Consider the following 22,544-nt stretch of genomic DNA (forward strand, 5'->3'; position numbering starts at 1 on the left):
GTGTGAGTGAGTGCATGGGTCTGTGAGTGGGTGTCTAAGCGGGTATCTTGTCGGTCTGTGAGTGAGTACATTTGTCGGAGTGTGTGCATGAGTCTGAATGGATTTGTGAGTGGGTGCATTGGTGTCTCAGAGGGTCTGTGAGGGGGTGTGTTAATGTCTGAGTGCTCTCTGTCTTGCCCTCTTCTGCTCTGTTTTGCCTTTCTGCTTGTTTTTCTGTCCTCTGTTTTGCTCAGAGGTTGGACAGCTTGATGGTCATGAGCTTGACAAACTGCAAGATAGCCTCTGAGGCAGAATATTTCTTTTATATCATCTGCCCAGTGGGAGAAGCTTTACAATTAGCTTGACTTCCATATCTCTAGACACAGAGGTGTTTCTGAACCAGCAGCAGAAACGATTGAGGCTGCTCCACAATCAGGACCAGTGTCTACTAAGGTAGTTACACTTTAAAGCTTTAAAGCACCATACTTATCTTTACGCCCTTGGTTATGAAGGAAGTAGTTCTAGTGCTTGATAACCTGACAGTTCTTATGAAGAAATATGCAGGTTACGAATTTGTCTATCTAATCAATAAGGGGTTTAAAAAATGGATACTGCAATGCAGGCGCTGTAAGAACTGGAAAAAGCCATGCTTGTACTTCTCCTTTTATTCTCGCAAAAAGTCACACATGCACTCTTGAGTCACAGTTTATCTTAATTACTGAATTACTGATAACCAACCACATATTTGCAAACAGAAGTATGCACTCAGCCAATGAAAATAACTACATGTATGTAACAACCATTAAATTGCCGTAGCATTTAGTTTTTTTTCCTGGAAGAGTGCTACTGCAACTTTTCCGATCACCAACAATATGTTAGTCTAATTACAAAAATGAAACATTTTGTGTAAAACAAGTTTTCTGGAATAATCATGATATAATTTCAAGCTCAGTGACTTCGAAAATTGACTGACTGCATCTTAAACAAGCCAATTGCACCGCAAAAAAATATTTACGGGCCACGGGCAAATTCTCAAAGGCCACCAACTCAATTTTAAGTATCCTCAGACCCAAAAGATCAGGTGTCACTAAAGCAATTGTAAAAAAATTTAAGCTGCAATGTGTGCCTGTAGCAACCTACGGGGCCAAAGTATGGAGCATTGGAAACAGTAGCCATATACAGCAGGAGGAAAATCGGTTTTGTAGAAAACTTTTAAGTACGCCAATTTCTACTCCCAACTATATTTTGCACACCGAATTAAATTTACATTTTGTGTCAGACTTTATTAGTGCACGACCGGTGCTATTTTGGCACTCGGTATGGAGTAATAACTTGGCCACTTTGACACAAGACATAATAACCGATTGCCTAAGCTGTGATAGGGGGATGAAGATCCCATGGCTTTCCTATGTTCATAACAGTTTATGTAGAATAGGGAAAGACGATATTCTCCAATCCTAGCAATGATAATATGGGGAAGAAAATTGAATTAAAGGAAGCACTATACGCACTGTACTCAACAAACAGACTTAAGATGGAAACTAGAAAAACGACATTTGCAAGGTATCTGAATATGGAAATACCTAGATACCCCTTGGCTTTGTATCTAACCCTATCTATGTCTCAATGGGAAAGAAGCTTGTTGTTTCGACTAAGGGCTGGTTCCGTTAGATATCTGCTAAACTTTCCCCTGGGCCATCAATCAAGCTTAGACAAAATAAGCTGCCCCTGTGATGGGCTAAGCACCCAAAATAACTTGCACTTTTTCTTTTCCTGTAATTTCTATTTGAAATATACTAAATGGTTTTTAATTCCCTTTTAAAAAAAAATTAGACCAATTACCCTGGACCAATCTTACCAGTTGTTACTTACACTAGACAATGAGGAGATAATTTGTCGCACTTGCACTTTCTTAAAAACTGCAGTCCGCGCTCGCAAAATGATGGATGGCTAACTCTGTACTATTGTTGATTGATTTTTATTGTTATTTATTTATTATGGATTGTATACTTATATATGTGCTTTTATGAATTCCTGTAATTCGAATAAAGATCTTTGAACTGAATATTTACAGCAACTCACCTCTCCAGTGGCATAAAAGTCATTCTTTTGATATTCAGGGAAGATCTGTAAAAACTGGATAAGTGCACTGTAAATATAAAGGAGGCAAAAAGATAGGTTTATACATGGGAATTTATTAAAATACATCAAAAGCAAAGTACAAAAACCCTTTTCCAGCTATAAGATTAACATCAATAAAACTGAGCTGATGGTTTTAATATAAACAACCAGGTAGCGGGCAACTACCAATTTAGTTGTAAATTACTCATTTTATAGATATTTTGGGGGTAAGAACTCCACAAAATCTAAGAGCTGGATAATGAAAATTATATCAATAAATGGACTGATATAAAAACAATTATTTGTTCACAGTGAATCTTTGCCATTATTTATAGTAGGTAGGGTTAAATATTTAAAAATGGTTATTGTTTTTCTTTTTACTCCTGCAACTTCCAAACTACATTTGTGATATTTAAAAAAAGAAATACAAACCCGATTAGACATATTTCGGAAAAATAAAGTCCCCAAATTATCTTGAAGAAAGCAAACTCCAGATATAGACTGAACAGGACTTAGATACCCTGGCATTAAAAATATTTTTGGCTGGCTCAGTAATGCCAGTCAGATTTTGCTGGCACTACAGATGTGAGGAAGAACATTTTTGTCTTTATCTGATCATACACATCTTAATTCACCTAATGCATAGTTACTCAAGTTCAAAAAATATATTTCTTCAATTAAACAGCATACAGAACCTTGCACATTTACAGCAAGACATCCAAAGTTATCTAAAATATCCAATATTTCTTGGCCATGCTGTACTTTGGGACAATAATTATCTTCCACCAATATAAAGTGGGGGGCTCAGACACATGTGAAACTCGTGGCCATGGCCCCCCCCCCCCACTCCCACTCAACTTGCTATTGGATTGGACCACCTGGTGATCACGGGTGCCAGACTACTGTGGTCACGTTTTGGGAGCAGAAGGAGGAATCCCAGGAGGTTGAGATGGAACCTCCCCTCCTGTTTCCCTTGGCTACTTGGAAGGCCCTGGGCTTACCGATACGAGCAGAGACAATCACACCATTACCTCCCCACCACGCTCTGAATTCCATAACAGGGCCCCCTCTCCTCCCACCTGCTGAACTCTGTCGGGTGTGCTGGGCCTGTCCTATGTCCTATGCGCATTGTGGAGACTTCAAGTGCTGTGAGGAGGACTGCAGAGGTGTGATAGAACACATTGGGGGTGCGACCAACTTTGATTTGACACTCCCCTAATACACTTAAGTGGGGATATTGGAGACCTCCAGACTGCACTGGCTGCTCATGCTACCCTACTGAGGTAAGAAGACCACAGGAGGCGCAGTCACCCACTCACGACGACATCGCTTGACACGTATTGGGAGATGGGATGAGACAGGTCTCGCCAAAACTAGCGGAGACAAAAACGCCTAAATATACCAGGCCTGCCTATGGTGTGCCTGGAACTGCTGGGGGCCCACTCACCTGCCCAAGCCCATCGAGGCAGACCTTGACATTATCCTTAAGATGCTTCAAGAGTCCAGAGAGTTGTCAAAACTAAGCTGGTTGAAGTACAAGTGGATGTGTGTCTGCTGCGCCAGGACATCTGCAATGTTATGGGCACGGTGACGGAGGCCAAGACCAGAGTCTTCTCAGAGCCGGAATGGTGATTGCCCTCAAGCTTCAGGTTTCTAAACTGCTCTCCACTACAGCATCCTTGGAAGAACAAGCCGAAGACGCAAAAAAACTGTCATGAAGTAACAATCTTTGATTCATTGGCTTCTCGGAGAGGGTGGAGATGTTGGGCATTGATCAACTGCTGGAGGGCTGAATGAGATCCTGGATCCCCGCCAACAAACTATACCGGTGCTTTGTGGTGTAAAGAGCGAACTGCCTCTTTGGCCAGTCTGTCCCCTCCTGGGGCGGCGTCTCGTCCTGTTAAAGCCTGCATCCTCAATTACTGAGACTGAGATGTCATTCTACGTAAGACCCCACAACACCAAGACCAGCGCTTTCAGAATACCAAGATTATGGTTTTCCCGGACTATACCCATACAGTCCAACAGCGCAGACACTCCTTCAAAGAAGTCACACAGAAACTTTGTGCACTCAACCTACAGGATATGCTCCTTTTTCCAGTTAGACTAAAAGTGATATTTAACTCATCTACCCATTTCTTTGACACTCCAGAGCAGGCCTTAGAGTGGGCGACAGAACAACGTGAACTCCGACATCCTGGCACACAGGAGTGTAGTGAATGAGCCACTTTAGTGGTCTGATGATCTGTGATGACCCTCGATCACCACCATTATGTACTGATTCTAGTGTGCTATGTTACTTTAGCCTTCATGTAGGATGGTCTTGCATTAGAATAATCTTGCAAAGAATAGAAGGTATGGGATGTCGAGGTGCAGTGTTGTTGGTGATGGTGCACAGAGGTGCTCCATAATGAATACTGAGGGATTAAGTGCATAGTGTTATTTGAGTTAGGTGAATTATGACTTTAGCCTATTGGCTTTGACGTGGTCTAATATTCTGCTTTCCAAGTAGTAGAGGCCTATGCTTGAGCAACTCCATATTCTAAACTGCAGCCATCTTCTGAGCCTCTGTAGGTGAGAGGTGATATTTGAGATTACATGTGTTGTTCACCGGCAGTGAACCAGAGCAGACCAGTTCTTATCAGGAGGAATGTGCCTTCTTCGCATTGGCGCCATAACAAAATGCTTGGCCAGCTGCTGTTGGGTGCCTGGTGTAGGAAGGTACAGGAATCTTGTGAGAAAGGTAGGCGGGTTCTTCCAGAAGCTTCGATAGAGGGTAGAGTTCTATATTAGAGAAAGGGGGTCTGAGAGAGGGAGGGATTCTGAGATTCAGAGATGCTGAGATGCTGGTCTGGTGGTTTGGCGGTCTGATGGTACATCACGGTGCAGACGTGCAGTCGTGTTTGTGCAACAGAGAGTCCTGACCCAGCCAGAGAGGGAAAGAGAGACGGACCCTTCTTCAGATGATAAGACGCCTAAGATTATGGTGAGGTGTTCCAGGTGTACTCATTGTATCTAACTATGCTTTTATTTTCAGGTTCTATGTATATGTATGTGTTGATTATTGCTACCAATGTTTACTGTGATGTTTAGTTATTTCTTTCTTTTGTCATCCTATTATTATGTAATAAAGAAACCCTAGAGCATATCATTTGTTTGTATTCCTTGTGAGGGAAGGTTGGGACCCTTTTTTACCAAGTACTTACAGAGGGATGGGCGATTCCCCTCTAATGAGTAATTGTTGATACAGGAGGGAAATCGGCTCCCATCAGGGATGTCTAAATTACATTGCTAGGAGGAGCATGCGCTGTGTACCCTCTCAGATGGGGAGGTGTTGTGACTTGTTGTTATTTGCAAGCTCCTCAGCAATGGTCTTATATGTTGTCAGTGTTTATTCCTTCCTTTGGTAAGTGTTGTGAAATGTGGTGTCTTTCTGGATCCTGAGAAAGGATGTGGTAAGTAATGGCCTGGTGACGGACTGAAGCACCAAAACATACAGAGAAAGTAGGTCATTACAAGGAGGGAGGGCCTTGTGGCGAAGATGGGGGGACATGGCCTTCATTCCCTACCCTTAATCTCTTAGGATGAAATGACCCCGTTCCTTAAAGGGCAGCCCTTGCCCGCAGAAAAGGCAGACCTCGCCACACCCACATTGTGACACAGTTAGGGCTTGGGTTTCAGATCCAGATGCCCTGCTTTCTGACACACTAGACCTAAATCGGAACCTGAGATGACAACACAGACACTTCAGCGGAGATGTTCTTGCAACCGAACAAGGCAGGACAATGCAGAAATCTTGCTCCTCTGCCGTGCACAACCTTTAGGCACACATTTAGGGTTGGGGGTGGGGTTGGGGCGGGTGGTGTTTGGTTGTTTGCTTGGCCACTTGTTACATAATAGCAGGATATATTGAGATCACTGTAGGGCACTATAATCCTCTTGCGGGGGACACCAGGAGCCTTTGCTTAGCTCTAGCCTTATTTGACTTCTGCTGCGGTTGGGGTTGAGGTTGGGCTCTTTTGTTTGTGTGTTTAGGTTTGTTCACACACAGTTGATATTTTCCCTGCACGCTCTACACGTACGGTACAGCCTACCATTTTCACATTCCCTGCTGCTACTGACTGGGAATGGTGGGGCGGGTGTGGGCGTTGAGTTTAGGGGCGGGAAGGAATTTATGCAGTCGTGCATGCTTAAGGAGTGCAAATCACTCCTCTCCCTGCTCTAGTAAGGACCGCCCCGCCCAAGAGCCACTGACTACAATGGGAAAAATTAAATTATAATAACGATACGTCCTTTTGAGCATGCCATGGATTCCTCCTCCCCCTTGTCATTGATTGTTTAGGTTTGATCATGGAAGGTTAACAGCTTCCTAGATCGTATCAAATTAAAGGCCATTCTGGAGTACGTGAAACATTTCCAGCCAGATGTCGTTATGTTTCAGGAGACCCACCTGTTGGGCACTCACTGTTCTTTTCTTGGTCGCTTCGGCTACGACAAAGGGCTCCATGAGGGGCTCTTGCGAGGTTCCCAAGGGGTGACAATTTTTTTTACATAAGGGGGTTTCCACTAGTGGCTTCTGCTTCCCAGGATGACCCACAGGGGCATTTTGTTGGGCTCGAAGGCCAAAACAGTACAACTGTCTGCCAACCTATGTCCACCAACAGCAACTTCTATAGACATTACTAACGCTTCAAAATCTCCTTCTCACCCTTCCCTCTGATGTCACATTAATAGGAGGTAATTTCAATGCCATCTTTGGGACAATTCTGAGCCCTCCAGACTGGGCCATAGAACATGTCCCACACAGCTCTCCATATAAGCAGGCTCATTGGGCCAACGTGATGCATACTGAACATGGCACCATGGCGAACAAACATATACATACGCTACGGTGGCACACAAACCACTGTCCTGCATTGACCAGATCTGGCTTCAGGTGTCCTCCACCTAGCGCAAGAACAGATCCTCAACCGAGGCATATTGGATCATGCCTATTTCCTACATGAGCTGGACCACAAAGGCGCACTTGAGACCCAAGTGGCTAATTAACACGTGGTACCCTGTGAATCAGGAGTGTGCCAATTTCCTTGAAACAGAAATCCAAACCTACTTTGAATTGAACCTAAACACAGTAGTATCTGCAAGGACCCTCTGGGTGGCCAGTAAATCCATCCTTAGGGGACTGATTAAGGGGTACATCTGGAGCAAGGAGAAATGCAAAGTGTCGCTGTGGACAGACATGGAGACTCAGATCCATTTTTTGAAGAGGCACTGGTGCAGTCAGACCCCTGCAAACCTGAATCGCAAAGTGGCGTTGGCAAGGTCAAATCTGAGGCAAATCTCCCTGGAGGATGCTAGGCAGTGTTGGAGGTTGCCCACTCAACATGTGTATGAACACGGGGACACTGGAATGTTCCTCTATTGGCTTGCCTTGAGTGACAAGACATTCAGAATAATACCAGTGATCTGTGATGCCACAGACTGCCTGAATGAGCATACCACAGACGTGGCGCAGGTCTTTGTGGATTATGCAGCAGTGCCAATGCCCTCAGGGGAAGTTGGGTCTCTGCTACTATAAGAAATTTGACTACCCTTGATTCCTCCGTCTCTTGCCCTTGAACTTGACCAACCGCTTACATTGGAGGAGTTCGGCCACATTCAGTCCTATTTGACCGTGAGAAAGACTCCATGTCCAGAAAGCCTCTGTTTGAATTCCTTAAGCATTTCTGATCTCTTCTACTTCCCTGCCTGCTGGCGTTATACCCTGAGGCAGCAGACCAGGGGGGTTGTTTACACCAGAGACAACTAATGATGTGATCCCCAAGATGGACCAGCCGGCTGACCACTGCTTCTCATCCAGGCTTATTTCCCTTATCAACGTTGATGTCAAGATGTTTGCAAAGTACGTGGCTGCCCGGCTAAGTCGGGCCCTACATTACCTGATCCACCTGGATCAACGTGAATACAAGCCAAGTAGGGGTACCAGTAGAGCTCAGGTGGTCCCCTCCCAGGCCCATCAAGTCCACAGCCCTATGACTCTCCTCCAAATAGATTGTGAAAAGGCCTTGGATACCATTGCCTGGATCTCTTTAGACTACGTACTACAGAGGGAGTGTTTCAGGCTTTTGTCCGCAAACTTGATGGCCTCCTCTACACTGGCCTTACCACCCAGGTTCATGTTAAGGGGGCCCTCTTGTCGTACTTTCTAATCTGCAGAGCACCTGCCAGAGGCACCGGCCAGGGCAGTCCTCTCTCTCAACTCTTTTTTGCCAATTGAGCCACAGGCATGCCTCATTTGCTGTCAAGTTTGTGTGTGAGGATGTTCCTATGTAGGAGGCCTGGAGGAGTGTGCAGCCTGTATGCGGATGATATCTTGCCGTTCTTGGAGAACCCACAGTCCTCTGGCCCTCAATGCTTGGAGATTCTCCATCCCTATGAAAAGGCCGCTGGGCGCAGAGTAACTTAATCTAAAACCCATTTGTTACCAGTTGAGGAAGACGCAAACAGATATTCTTGGTGTGCTGCTATCCCGCTGCAATGTTTATCCTTCAAAAACTTAGTTGTCTAGATCTCCCATCTCCCAGCATTGGTGTGGAGCCTCAATCTACATCCCATGATGGCCAGACTGAGAAGAGACCTGCAGCGATGGAGCCGACTACCCTTGAATCCACTAGGGCAGGTAGCCCTATTTAAAATGATGAGTCTTCCACGTTTTTTGTATATATATTTTTTTTACTTTCCCCACCCCATCCCTAAGAAGTAGTTTCAGGCACTGGCTTCGAAGATTACCCCCTTTCTCTGGATGGGAGGTCGCCATTGCATAGCATTTGTAAATGGCAAACACTTTCCCTAAGATTTAGGCCTGGGAATGACAGACATCTATGATTATCTGGCTGCGCTCCTGGTGAAGTTCACGGATTACTTTAATGGGAGATTGGACAATTCTTATTGGGTGGAATTGACCCTGCTGGGCCTTGATGGCTGCCTAGGTTTGCCCTGTTAGCCCCTATCACCCAAACACTCGAAGACTGTACACGGGTGTCCTTGGTGTGCTGGAGGGTGGTGGCTTGATTAATTAAATGGGACACACAAACTCACTGGAATGACTCCATTGTGGCAGGGAATATAGTTCGGCACACTGCTGGCAGTCAAGGTTTTGTGCAGTGGGACAGAATAGGGATTATTCACCAGGGGAATGTTTAGCGTGTAGACACCATGCTATCATTGCAGGACATGCAAGAGCAGTACCAGCTCTACCATGTACAATTACATCACTACCCGCAACTGCGCCATGCCCTGTTGGAACATGGTCTAATTGGCACAGAAATTCGACATTAGCAGCCTTGAAGCGAACATCTTAACAGGAAGGTTGGGCATAGGAACTATCTCTAGGATCTATCACTCTCTAGTCAATAATGCCCCTGAACACTTCCCAGGGCTGCATCTGCGTGTGAGGCATGGGTGGGGGACTAGAGGATGACGTATGGTGTGAGGCCAGGCTGACCCCTAGGGAAATGGCTATCCCCTCACACCTTTGCATGCTTCAACTTATCTACCTACACAACACCTAAATGACCCCTCGGTGGCTATACAGTGCTGGCCGAACCTCTCAGGCCCAATGCGCATGCTTCTCCCTGGCAGAGACTGACTTCTTCACAGGGTCTGAACATGTACCGCACTCACCCCCTTCTGGGAGGGAATAGGAAAGGAGCTTTTTATGGTCCTGGGCCGTCGGATTGATCTTAACCACAGAATCGCATTGTTAGGTCTATTTTAAGAAAGCGGGGGACCGAGAAAGGAACAGACCTTTATGTCCCAGTGCATAATTGCCAACAAATGGAAGTCCCTTACCCGCTACGGTGGAAAAGGGTAGACTAGTATGGATACAAAGAAAGGCTAACTTACAAAGTACGGGTTGTACTCAAAAACACAACACGATTTGGGGCAAGTGGTTTTATTTCCATGGACTGGATGTGAGGGTCTTAATGTAAGTACGTTTTATATATGCCTACTGTGTTGACGTGTGGAAATGGTCGTATTGTGTGGTAGTACGGTTGTAAAAAAAGTAGCAAAATTGCTTATAAAGCAAACAAAAAAAGATTTAAGGAGATCAATACAGGCCATCAGTATGTTTTATGCAAGCGCAAGTTTATCATCTTTTTGATCATGGATGCCAAGGTTTAGAAATAATGCCCTAAAAAAGACGGATCACAGTGCGCTTATCTAGAATAGTTTGGTGTGAGTAAGCTTTAGATTAATTAGCCAATGTTTATGCTTATGTTTAAGGCTAATGCATTTGACTTGTTAATAATTGCAACGTTTAGGAAAACATTAATGCACCAGATTGTTAAATTTGGTGGGAACAAATTAAATGTATAACAGTAATAGAATATATCCTTAATACCCTTTTTCCATGTATTTATTTACCAGGTGATCTTTCCAACTTTTTGTAATTGGCCCAAACATTTGCCATTTTTTGGGTCTAATGAGCAATCCAATAAGCACATAGGATGGATATCTGGATGCCAATTGAGACAATTTATGTCCTTTCACAGGTTCTAACGAGTAAGTTAGTAAAACATTATGACAAAATGCAGTACAAGGAAATGCAGTTATTTATGCTGACACTCCTGCTTCTTTAGTAAAATGACCTGATGCAAAAACAAGAGCGTGGCCATTGACACCTACCAGATTTTGGGTCCTCAACATAAAACAAGTAGGAAAACTAAACTAATTATGCCAATAACTGTAGTGTGCGTTTCCATGCATATGATATAGCTGAGACTGTAGCTTCCAAGATAGAAAGGCAACATTTTGTTTGTTGTGAAAGACAAATTAGATTTTTACTGAAACATGCGAAAAGTAGATATTAAGGCAATCTATATAAATAAAAATGTAAATGTTAGTTTGTTCAAAATTGCAAATCTCCGAAAGTTCACCGATTGCTTTGAAATTTTCACACAACGTTTGATTTGAATATGCGCCTGATTTTATATACACAACGTTAGATTCCAACATGTGCGTGTCGAATACGCGCGTGTTTTTAATCGAAAGCCCGAACAGACACATAAAAATGTCAATGTTAGTTTGTTCAAAATATTAAATCTCCGAAAGTTCTTCACAGATTGCTTTGAAATTTTGACACAACGTTAGATTCGATTAAGCGCATGTTTATATATACACAACGTTCGATTCGAATACGCGTGTGTCAAATACGTGCATGTTTTTAATCGAAAAGCCGAACAGACCCTATCGATTTGGTTGCTGCGCAACAACTACAAGGGACGCATAGAGACAATAGTCTACATATATTAGGATGGACAGATGGTCTCAGGATGGCAGACAGGGAAGTGGGTGGAGGGAGGGAGGGGGGAGGAGTTGGTTCACTTTGCAACATTAAGAAAGGACGCATGGAGACAATAGTCTACATATATTAGGATGGACAGTTGGTGTCAGGATGGCAGACCGGGAAGTGGGTGGAGGGAGGGGGGAGGAGTTGGTTCACTTTGCAACATTAGCGCGTGTTTATAGATGCACAACGTTGGATTTGAATACGATCGTGTACAATATGCGCGCGTTTTTAATCGAAAGGCTGAACAGACCCTATCTATTAATTTATTGCTTGATGCGCAGCAACTACAAGGGACACAGAGACAATAGTCACAAAAACATTGTATACCCACAAGCATTGTGAAATTAAACATATTAGAAACGTGCGCTTACTCTTTTCTTTCTCCTACATTTAAACAGACTGATCCACAGCAACGCGTGGCCGGGTACAGTTAGTTACAAATATGTATTTGAATTGCAGGACAACTGCACCAAAGGTGTGTTTTTGAGGGGAATGGGAAAGGCTTATTCACTGAAAATGGGGCGGTTACAGTCATTCCATATCCAGCAGCAAAAACAGTAAGTTAGGCCCCCTTTCTCAGTGCCAAGAAATTCCTCAATTGGACGGTAATGCGTATTACCAAACAAATCTGGAACCTGTGCCCCCTTTTCACAAATGTATAGGTAAAAGATGATGGGGTAATGGCATTCCTAGATAGTATATGCTTCAATAAAGTGTAATGTTTGAGCTGCTAAATTAACAAAGTTTATGTTTTGGTATTACTGCATTTCATCACAAAAACTCACTAGTTTAAAACTTTCAAGTTTTAAAAAAAACAACTTTATTTAGCATTTTGTGTGAAAAAAGTAATGCAGAGCACAGAGTTCAATTGTAGTATAAATAGGGTACATCTTGAACATATTCATCATGACCAACCAAATAATGCACTATAGGACAAGCCAGCGGTTACAGTAACATATTTGATTTACATTAAAACCACGGTATGTGGACCATCATTGTTTCAATTCAAGGGAACCCTCCCGAGTCCCCCAACATGCACCCACACCGAAAAACAACCACAATCCCATTTGTTATGTTTTCATGGAACACGTTAAGGAGCATCTATACATGTAGCTCATCTCTCTAACCCACCCCAATCTGAACAATACCCTGCTCTTGTTGTGTGTGGGGTCCTGCTGCTGTAGTGAAAGGAAAGCTCGGAGGGGGCCCCATATGTCCTTAGGCCTGGAGGAAGGCGGGATAGTGTCAGCGTACAGGTCGCTCTTCATAGAGCAGGTCGCAAGGCTTAGGATCCAACCAGTTGTCGTCGGTGCCCTCTTGCTACCCCAATAAATCGCGACCTCCCTTTAGGCCAGGAATAAGGAGATAGCTGCGAATCTGCGTACTTTCAGGGGGATATGAACTACATATCCCAAAAGGGCTATCTTGGGCGCGAGCACCAAGGGGACCTGTATCATTTTACTTAAGAGGTTGTGTACTGCGACCCAAAATGTGTGGACTCGAGGGCAAGTACATGCGAGATGCAAGAAGTCAGCCTGCGGGTCTTGGCACGCTGGCAGCAATGTGGTCTGGTGGGAGGCAGCAATGTGGTCTGGTGGGATCCATACTGTGACTCGGGCAGGTGTAACAAATTCTACGTAAAAATTTAAAGTGTATCAGTTTATATCTACCGTTTAGTGAGACTGTACTAGTAACTCTGCAGCAGGCCGCCCATTGTTCATCAGTGATCGGGTTGCCCAGGTCTAACTCCCATGCACTACGCAGTCTTCCATCGTCCACTGGGATCAGGTCAGAGCACGGCCTGTATAGGTGGGATATAAGATGGAACCCTTTGCTGCTAGTTATCACCAATGTAAGGTGTAGAAATGAGGGGTCGTTCTACTGGGTAGTCAGGAAGCTGGGCTCGTAGGGCAGAGCGTAATCTGGCCAAAATAAACCTGTCCATGAATGTGACATCTAAGGAGGCAGACATGTCCTCTGGGTCAAAACATGGCCAGTCGGATAGAGGTCACCCATCGTGGCGATGTTAAATTTAGCGCAGGTTCTTTGTACCAGCTTTTCACCAGTTACAGGTAGGAAAGTGGCGTTAGGGAGTGGCAGGGAGGAGGAGTATAGAATTTGTATGTGAGTGATACGGCTCAGTGTAAGCCACGTCCAGCTGGTGGTGGTAACTGGCTGTATGTCTTTGGGGTCTCTAGGGATACCAGTGGATAAAACAGTGGCGAGTGTGTTAGGCAAAACAAAGTCAGTTTCTGGGCGCAAATATGTAATCCTCGCATCTGGATGGTACTATGTCTGTGCGAAGCTGCATTGTGCAGCCAGAAAGTATAACTTAAGATCCGGGACCCCCTAACCTCCTCTATCATAGGGGAGTGTTGAAACATTTATTAGTGAGTGGGATTGGTATATAATGAAACAAATACAAACATTTTGGGAGTACGATCATTTTTACCAGTGTAACTCGTCCCGCCAAGGAGAGGGGAAGTTTAAGCCAGGATTCAATTCGCGTTTCTAATTGGGAGATAGCTACACCGTAATTACGGCGTATATTCTGGTCTGTGTCTAGATGGATGTGTATCCCTAAGTATTTCACCGAGTCCTCGCACCAATCCAAAGGAAATTCTGGGACCCATCGGGTTGTGCCAGCCGTGAGGGGACAGCCCTGATTTGCGCCAGTTAATCCCTAGTCCGGAGAATGTGCCAAATCGGATGATTTCTCTGAGGAGATAGTCCAGGTTTGTTTGGGGATCACGAACGTATAGAATCGTGTCATCTGCGTATAGGCGTATAGGGAAACCAATAGTGGGCCAGTGTTGAATTGAAGTCCCCTGTCTAAATGCTTTTCTTGAAAGTGTCTGATCAGTGGATCCATTGCTGGAATAAATAATAAGGGAGAGAGGGGACAGCCCTGTCGCATGCCTCGTGATAGGATGAATGGGGTCGACAGGGTGCCGTTTAGTCGGAGCCGAGCTGTAGGTTGTGTGTATAGCAAGGCAGTAGTAGCAATGAAACACTGGGGCATTCCCATACGTTGCATTATGGAAAGAAAGAAGGGCCACTCTAGGGAGTCGAAAGCCTTTTCGGTGTCAAGGAGGATGGCCGCTGTGGGGGTGTCTGGGCTTATTCTGTGGATAGTGTTAAACATGGTGCGGAGATTGAAAGCAGTGGATCGGTGAGGAATGAAGCCTGATTGAGCGGGGGATATTCTAGACTCCATGAGTAGTGAGAGGCGGCATGCTAGCGCCTTAGTGAGGATTTTATAGTCTAGGTTTAATAATGATAGGGGTCTATACGAGCTACAGTGCAGAAGATCTTTGCCGGGTTTAGGGAGCAGAATAATAACCGCCTCTCGCAGGGTAGGGGGGAAGCTGCTGTTTTTCCAGAGCTTCAGCATAAACATCTAGAAGGTGGGGACCAAAAGGTCTTTATAGGTTTTATAAAATTCACCTGTAAATCCATCCAAAGGGGGGGCTGTGGATTTAGGGCTGTGATGGCTTCATTTTTGCGGTCTGCTGGGATGGGTTCTGCTAGAAAATCTTGCATGAATTTCTCCAAATACACCAAGGCTATCTCTGAGAGGTACGACTCTTGGCCAGCACGGTCCTGCCCTAGTTTGGTGGTGTACAGTGCCTTAAAATAAGTTAAAAACTCCTGTTGTATCAACAGTGTGTCTGTAAGTGTAGTCCCCGATGCAGAGTGGAGTTCTGTGACGTATGCTTTCGCGTATGGAGGTCGGAGCATTTGCGCTAGTATAGGTCCAGGGCGATCTCCTTCTCCGTAAACATTAGCATTATGGTATTTCCCCATATAAAGTATTTCCCGGTCAGCTACCTCTTTGTACTCTAATAGCAGTGCTGCTCTTTTTATGTTGTATCCCTTGTCGGAAGTTATCTGAGCAGTGTCCAGTATAGTCAGTTCATTTTCTAATCGGGAAAGTGTGCCCCGTATGTTGCGGAGAACCCCAGAACCTTTGGAGATGCATATTCTCCTCATATAAGCCTTAAATCCCTCCCATAACATCGCCTCAGAGTCCACAGAGCCAGTGTTTTCAAAGTAATCTTCTAATCTTCTATGGCTACATAGAGTTCTTGTTTAAACACCTTGTCTTCCAGAGCACAGTTCGGGAACCTCCATTGCCTTTCGAATCCCTCGGGGCGAGGGACCAGTAGTCCCAATAAGACCAGGGAGTGATCAGAATATGACCTGAGGAATGTCTGCATCCTGTGAAACCACCTAGAGAGTTCAGAGGATACCAATCAATAATCAAGCCGCGTCCAAGTGTCCCTGCCGCCGGTATAATGTGTATACGTGGTGTGGATCGGGTCACGGACCCATCCCATGTCTAGTAATTTGAGGTTTTCTCACATGGAATACAGGGCCTTGCACACTCTCGGTTTAGGGTCTGGGGCTGCGGACGTGCTGTCAGCTATAGGTTCGAAGGCAACGTTAAAGTCGCCCCCTAAAAGGAGAGGTGTGGAGCCTAGTTGTAGCAGTTGGGTGCAGAGTATGAAAAAAATCAGGAGAATCAACGTTGGGGTGTTATATACATCCCATCGAATCTTGTGGTTGAAAAGTGTGCCCTCCACAATCAAACCTGCCTGCATCATCATATACAATTGAGAGGCATTTGAAGGGGAGTCGCTTATGAAGAAGAATGGCTGTGCCTCTAGCGCAGTTGCTATAGTTGGCAAAATAACAGTGTGGGCCCCACGAGGATGCAAAGCGGGACCGGTCAACAGTGGGGAGATTTGTTTCTTGAAGAAAGGCGACGTCCACATTGTGACGGGTCAAGTAATGTACTACCCGCCTTCTTTTACCGGTATCATTTAAAACCCGCACATTCCATGTGACTAAGGTCACACCTGAGGGACTGGAGTTGTGGCCTATTTGTGCCATGATAGCGGGTTATGTACAGTACTGACAGAGCCAAGATTTGTACCCTGCAAAATTGTCTGTGATTAAATACAACATAAACTTAGTGCAAAGCTTGAACTTCGATTCCCTTCCCACAACCCCCCCACCCAGCCTCCCCTCCCATTCGGAGAGGCAATCCCCATTTTCCAGGAACATTACATGGAACCCATAAATGTTGGAGCAGATGAAAAACCATTCTAATGGGGTGCCTGTTATCGTAACAAAACAAAAAAAACAACTCCTTGGTGTACACCAAATGTGGGGACGTACAACGGTCCAGTAACCAGTGACATAATGCTTCCTTATTGTTCAGACAAGCCCCAGCATTAACAATTAACAAAGAAAGCAGCGTTAATACATGCATTTATAACAATTAACCATGTCCCGAGCCAGAGAATAGGTCTGCGCTGGCATCCGACCCACTATGGGGGGGGGGGGGGGGGGGGTAAGGGGGGGACGGGAGGTGTTGAGGATGTGGCATCGCCCAATGGGTGCTTGCTAAGTTTGTATGAGTGGCAAAATTCTTGCACCTCCGTTGGGTTCTCGAATATGCGGGAGGGGCCACTGACTTCCACCCTCAATCTGGCAGGATAAAGCATGCCATATTTTAGTCCCAGGTTTCTGAGTGTAGCCTTAGCTCCCTGAAACTTTCTTCAAGCGTCTTGCACCATGGCGGTGAAGTCAGGGTATAGGGACAACCTGGAACCCTGCCATGTGAGTGTGCTCCTTTCACGGGCCAGGTACAATGCGGTGTCTCGATCTCTAAAGTTCATTATCCTAGCTATGATGGGTCTGGGTGGAAGGCCAGGGTTGGGTCTCGGTCCAAGGAACCTGTGCGCATGCTCTACCACAAAGCCTGGGGTGAATACCTCTTTGCGAAAGAGGTCGCACAGGATAGTTTCCACCAGAGTGTCCACGCGGATTCCGGAACGCTTACGAGGCGGATGTTGTTTCGTCGACTCCTCGCTTCTAAATCCTCGTTTTTCATTGCTACATCCTTCAGTATGCGCTCCATACAATCTGGGTCATTCCGTCCTCCAAATCGGATGTGCTGGATTCCACCATGTCAAGGCGTCTGTCATGCACCTGGATCTTTGCCCCCAGATCCGCCATATGTTTGTCCAAAGCATCAAAACAAACATCTAGCGCTTTAAATCCCGCCCTCATCTCCAGCAGTAAGGGGCCCAACTGGCTGGTTTCTTCCACCGGTGCATGTGGCGACTGCCCCCCAGCCGCCATTTCACTAGGTGGTTCCCGACTGGTATCTGCAATTTTTTCAAAGGGTAGTTGATGCTGTTTCAGAGTCTTGCGGCCCATGTCGCGTGAGTCCCGGATGGCCTACCAGAGGGTGGTCTGTTGAGTGAGTCAGTGGAACACCCTCAATGGAGGTTTAGTCTTCTACGATGGCACCCTTTTAGTGACTGCATGCATCACCAGTATGGACCAGGCCGCTGTCTGTAACGGTCAACGATAGCGCAGTTTATATAAAATAGCACAAGAACAGTGGGTCTCTGCAGTTATCAGATTGTCCTGCTTCGCCACTATCTTGAAGTCAAATATTTCCCCCCATAGTGGTATATATGTTATGTCCACCCGCGAGGCCCAGAGCCAGAGAGCGACCGAGGGTCTCTATAGGGCCCTCACAGTGGCGGTAGGGTCCTCAATTGCGCAGGCAAGGCGGGCAGGTCAAGGCCCCAGCAGGACAAGTACAGTCCAGGGCTCCGGGGAGTTCCAGCGGGGGGCAAAGAGAGGCCCAGGATGCACTCAGTTGCCAGCCCCGATAGTCTCCAGGGCCTAGGGGCGCCAAACCAATCGGCTGTTAAGCGCCGCAATCCCGGTCAAGCCAGGGCTCGCAGGCACTACGATTAAGATCCCCCCTTCGCAGCAAGGCCCGCGGCGGCTGTAGGATTGGACCCCACGCCGGAGGTCCGGTAACATCGCAGTGCCACAAAATGCTTACCGCTGGGCAGGGCTCCGGGCAGATAAAGCCGGTCCACCGCCCTCACTCACCGCACCACCAGACCGTGCGTAGCTCGCTGCAGCTCTATGCCGCCAGGGAACGAGGATTACAGTCTCGGCTGGCCACCATCTTGTTGTGCGCAATCTTGTGCTGCCGCTCGATAGTCGCGAATATCGCTGTCACCAGGGCCGGGCGCCCGTCCCCAGCTTGCGTGGACGCTGCCCCTTCATTCCGCCAGCCTACCTGCAAATATGGGCCGAATTGGTGGCCGGGAACTGTCCGGATGGGTTACAGGACCGGGCGAGCTTTAGCCCAGCGCGGCCATTCCCGTCGTCGGCTAAGCCATGCCCCCAGACTTTAATAAAGTGAACTAATTATGCATCTGAGGAGAAGCAAAAGAAACTAGGACAGGCGAAGGTGTGCAATTTGATCATTAAAATCTTTCTACTGTCAGTGTTCGAAGCAAAGAAGTTGTGGCAAAAAGGAAAAGGAGGGTAACTTGCCATTGATGCTGGACTGTGGAAAAATAAAGGACATACATTGGTTGGTGTACATTTAATTATTCAGTCCTCCCAATTGATCGCCACCTGTGTTTATAAATTCCCCAACATCTATATATGAAGAGTATCGGTCAGTGACAGCAAAAAGAAGTTAAAAACTTCTCAATTTTGAACAATGCACAAATGCAATAGTCCCCTCTAGCTTTGAAACACATATATTTCTGATAGAAGGAATAACCATTGTATTCCGAGTTTGTAAAATTTAATAAATTGTCTCATTCTGAAGGCGCTGCGTCACAGAATAAATACTGTCTCAGAAAATACAGTGGTCACAAAGAATGTGAATTAATTGTAAAAAATACAAAAAAGTCCATAAAGTGTGTAGAGTACCTGTTAGCAGACATACTTAATTTTATATTTGAACGCAAATTACTGCCAAAATGTATAATGTAGGCTAGAAAATATGGTATGTAAACAGTGCACTGGTTTATCATTGGAGGTAAAAAAAATATATTTTTAAGTTTGTAGTCGAATACCTTTTTAAGTAAAACAGGACCCATCTAACACAAGGAAATAATAAATCAGAGCAATGTTAACTGTCTATGTATCACCCTCTTACTTGGCCTAATCATTGCAGAATAGGACAAAAGTAAGAAGTAAAGCGATGGTACAGTTCAAACTACAGTATATCCTCATCTCTGCGCAATTAAAACTCCAGCATTGCAAGAGGGTGACATATTCAGAGCCCTACTGTGATCAAAAAGTATCACTTGTCAAAAGCCATTCATGAGCAGAACCCGTGAATATTTATATACTGGACAGAAAAACACCTCTTCTGCTCAGAGTTGGGTTTGAACAGAAATGTGAGACAGTCAAAGCCTTGCTGGAATCCCAACCAAGAAATAACACAAACCATGTATAATCCAAGAAGATGTAATCAAAGCTAAAATAGGCAAGAGCTGAAATAATTTATAATCTCACTTCATGGCATTAAACGGGACAGTAAAAACAATTCACCCTTAAAGGCATATTGCTTTTAGCATACACTTTTCAGAATGGATCAGTCAAGTCTGCGGTTTCGGTTTTAATCATTCACAACAGACTTATGGTGTATAACACAACTTTTCAAAATGAATCTCTCAGGCCGTTTGCCACGAGCATAGGCTTGGTACTATAACCATCTAAGGTCTACTATTTCGAGCACGTTTTTAAGAAAAAGGAACACAATGCAATACAAGTCCTCTTCACAGATAGTAGAAGATATCAACACATGAGGGGAGCCTAAGCCCCGCTCTCAGTTTCTCTTTTTCTGGTGGTTATATAATTAGGGTGACCGGTGCACTTTAAGCCAGACGTAAAAATGACATTTACAAAAGATCTGCTTCGCTAGAAGTTGCAAAGTCATCCTGTGCCCTGGTCACCCCCCAACTTTTCTTGCTGACTGATACTGGTGATAACTGACTCTGACTGACCCTGGGCTCTGCCTGCCCAGGGCCAGTCCTATGCTGAAAGAGGCACTTGGAATACAGTGAAAACACCTGCATACACTAGGAGTTAGAGTTCCCCTATGATTGGCATGTCCTTACCTATAAGGCCCTAGTACATAATAGGTGCAGGGGGGTTAAAACTACCTTCATTACCCAAGCATATAATAGGATATGTTTAAAGGCCAGCATCTTTTCTGCACTTGCATGTGTGCAGTGCTAAAGTCAGAGGTTAGTTGAATAGCAGCCCTGTGTTGCAGGACTGCTGTTAAAATACAAATTGTGCCCAAACTCTACTGTGGTGCTTGATAAACTGCAATGTTAGGGTTTGTTAGGTACCCCCACGGTCTCTCCTAGGTGTTCCAGGGGCAGGGGCTCAGGTATTTATAAGGAGGACCATATTAAAATGAGTTCTAGATGCCCTGGGTAACTGAAATTGCACATTTCACTCCCAATATTGTGGTAAAGAGCTTTACAAAATCGACTTTTGTGCTTGGAGCACTGTGGAGTGAGGATCTGCAATATTTTTACAGATTCAGAACCCCTAAAGTCTCCCCTAGGTGTTCCAGGGGTGGAGACCCCAGTAGATATAGGCAGGGTCCTTATAAACAAGCATTTGCAATGCAATAGGTCCGCATTTACGCGAGTTTGAGCTAGTGGCATTGTAAATGACAAGGCCTTTTATTTATGTTTTGGTTTTTAAAACATAAATAAAAGTCATTGTCATTTACATTGCCTATGTAAGACCTATTACATTGCAATTGCTTGTTTTTCTAGTTTCTAGATGCAACAAAAACAAAATGTAATTAAGGCAACACTAACAAACGTGGATGTTCCCTAAACCCATACCTTCACTTAGGTCCTGATAGCGCGAATCAGCCATATGTGGTGGCAGACGTTCTCTTTATAAGCCGTATTGGCATAACTTAAAACAACTAACTAATATGGTCAAAGAACTGGTGGGTTAGGCGCTTGCTGCTTAGATCCGAGTAGGGCCAGTTTTAAATACCAAGGCCTGTGCACAGAAGCAACTAGGAAAATAGAGACATTTGGGGTTTGGCCAGAGGACGAGCCAGCTCACTCCGTGGACATTTTACTGTAGCACTTCCAATTAACAAGCTAAAACGAACCACCGAACATTGAGAAGTGAAAAAACAGCTATTTTTACAGAGTGCTCCATTTCTAACACTCACCCAGAATAGGCAATGTAGAATGTAGATGTGCTTGATGACTGTGGACGGTTTTGAAATGTACTGCAACATCATTTATTGAATGGCTCCTTTAACCATAAGAGAGTCAGGGTAGCACTTCATGCACAGAAAAAGGAGAAAAATAATCTGCTCTTATTAAATAACTGTACCTATTCATTAAAAGTTTACTTGCAAAGAGACAAGTCCGTTTGTGGGTTGGGATGCAAGACAGCAAGGTGTCTCATTTAATTGTAACGCTCCCTGCTGCGACATGCAGTGTTCTGCAAGTAGCACTTGCTAGTTACAGAGCATAGCTTTTCTTTCAAGCTGTTTTCTGCTTCATTTATATCCCTTCATGCCTCCTCAAATATAAACACAAACAGGCTAAAGTATGCTTTTAACATATTTCTGTTTGAAAACGACTTGGGAAAAGAAATATTATCTTGCCTGGAGGTTTGAAATGTGCTTCTGTCAGACGTGTGTACACATGGACAAGATGGCAGAAAGTTAATATCCTCGGCCGTGAAGAGCACAGTGTGTCACAGATTGTGAACTTCTGCATATTTAGTCTGGGAGCTGCCATTTTTTGGGATAACTAGTCATGCATTTCCAGCTGCTTAGTAACTTCACAGAGAGACGATGTTTATCATCGTCAACGTCTACTTGTTACTTCCAAATTACAAGCATTTGCAATGCAATAGGTCTCGTATTTATGAGAGTTTAAGCTAAAGCCATTGTAAATTACAATAGCTTTTATTTTTGTTTTATAAACCAAAACCAAAATAAAAGGCATAACCATTTTCAATGCCAATAACTCAAACATGCATAACAGCGAGACCTTTTGCATTGCAAATGCTTGTTAAAAATAGTTAATCAGCTGTGTACACCATTTACCCTTTGAGAAAATCCACAAACCCACACACCCCTGATGGGAACCACAGACCAACACACCCCTGATGGGAACCAATCACATTACTCCCCTCACAACATAAGCTGCGAGAAAGGTATTGCTGACGCTTGCCCTCTGGTACATGGACAGCGAGG

The 22,544-nt window shown here is 44.8% G+C and overlaps 1 protein-coding gene across 2 annotated transcripts in view; it reads right to left on the reverse strand.

Annotated features, from left to right (window-relative positions):
• The window catches only part of CPVL (carboxypeptidase vitellogenic like), a 632,086-nt gene that overhangs the window by 361,932 nt on the left and 247,610 nt on the right, over positions 1 to 22,544 (reverse strand). For both annotated transcript variants that reach the window (XM_086941713.1, XM_086941714.1), the window contains exon 7: positions 2,062 to 2,128. In XM_086941713.1, coding sequence (XP_086797839.1) covers positions 2,062 to 2,128 — 67 coding nt within the window. The remainder of the gene's footprint in view (positions 1 to 2,061; positions 2,129 to 22,544) is intronic.

Source organism: Lissotriton vulgaris, chromosome 10 (assembly GCF_964263255.1).
Source record: "Lissotriton vulgaris chromosome 10, aLisVul1.2, whole genome shotgun sequence".
Taxonomy (NCBI): domain Eukaryota; kingdom Metazoa; phylum Chordata; class Amphibia; order Caudata; family Salamandridae; genus Lissotriton; species Lissotriton vulgaris.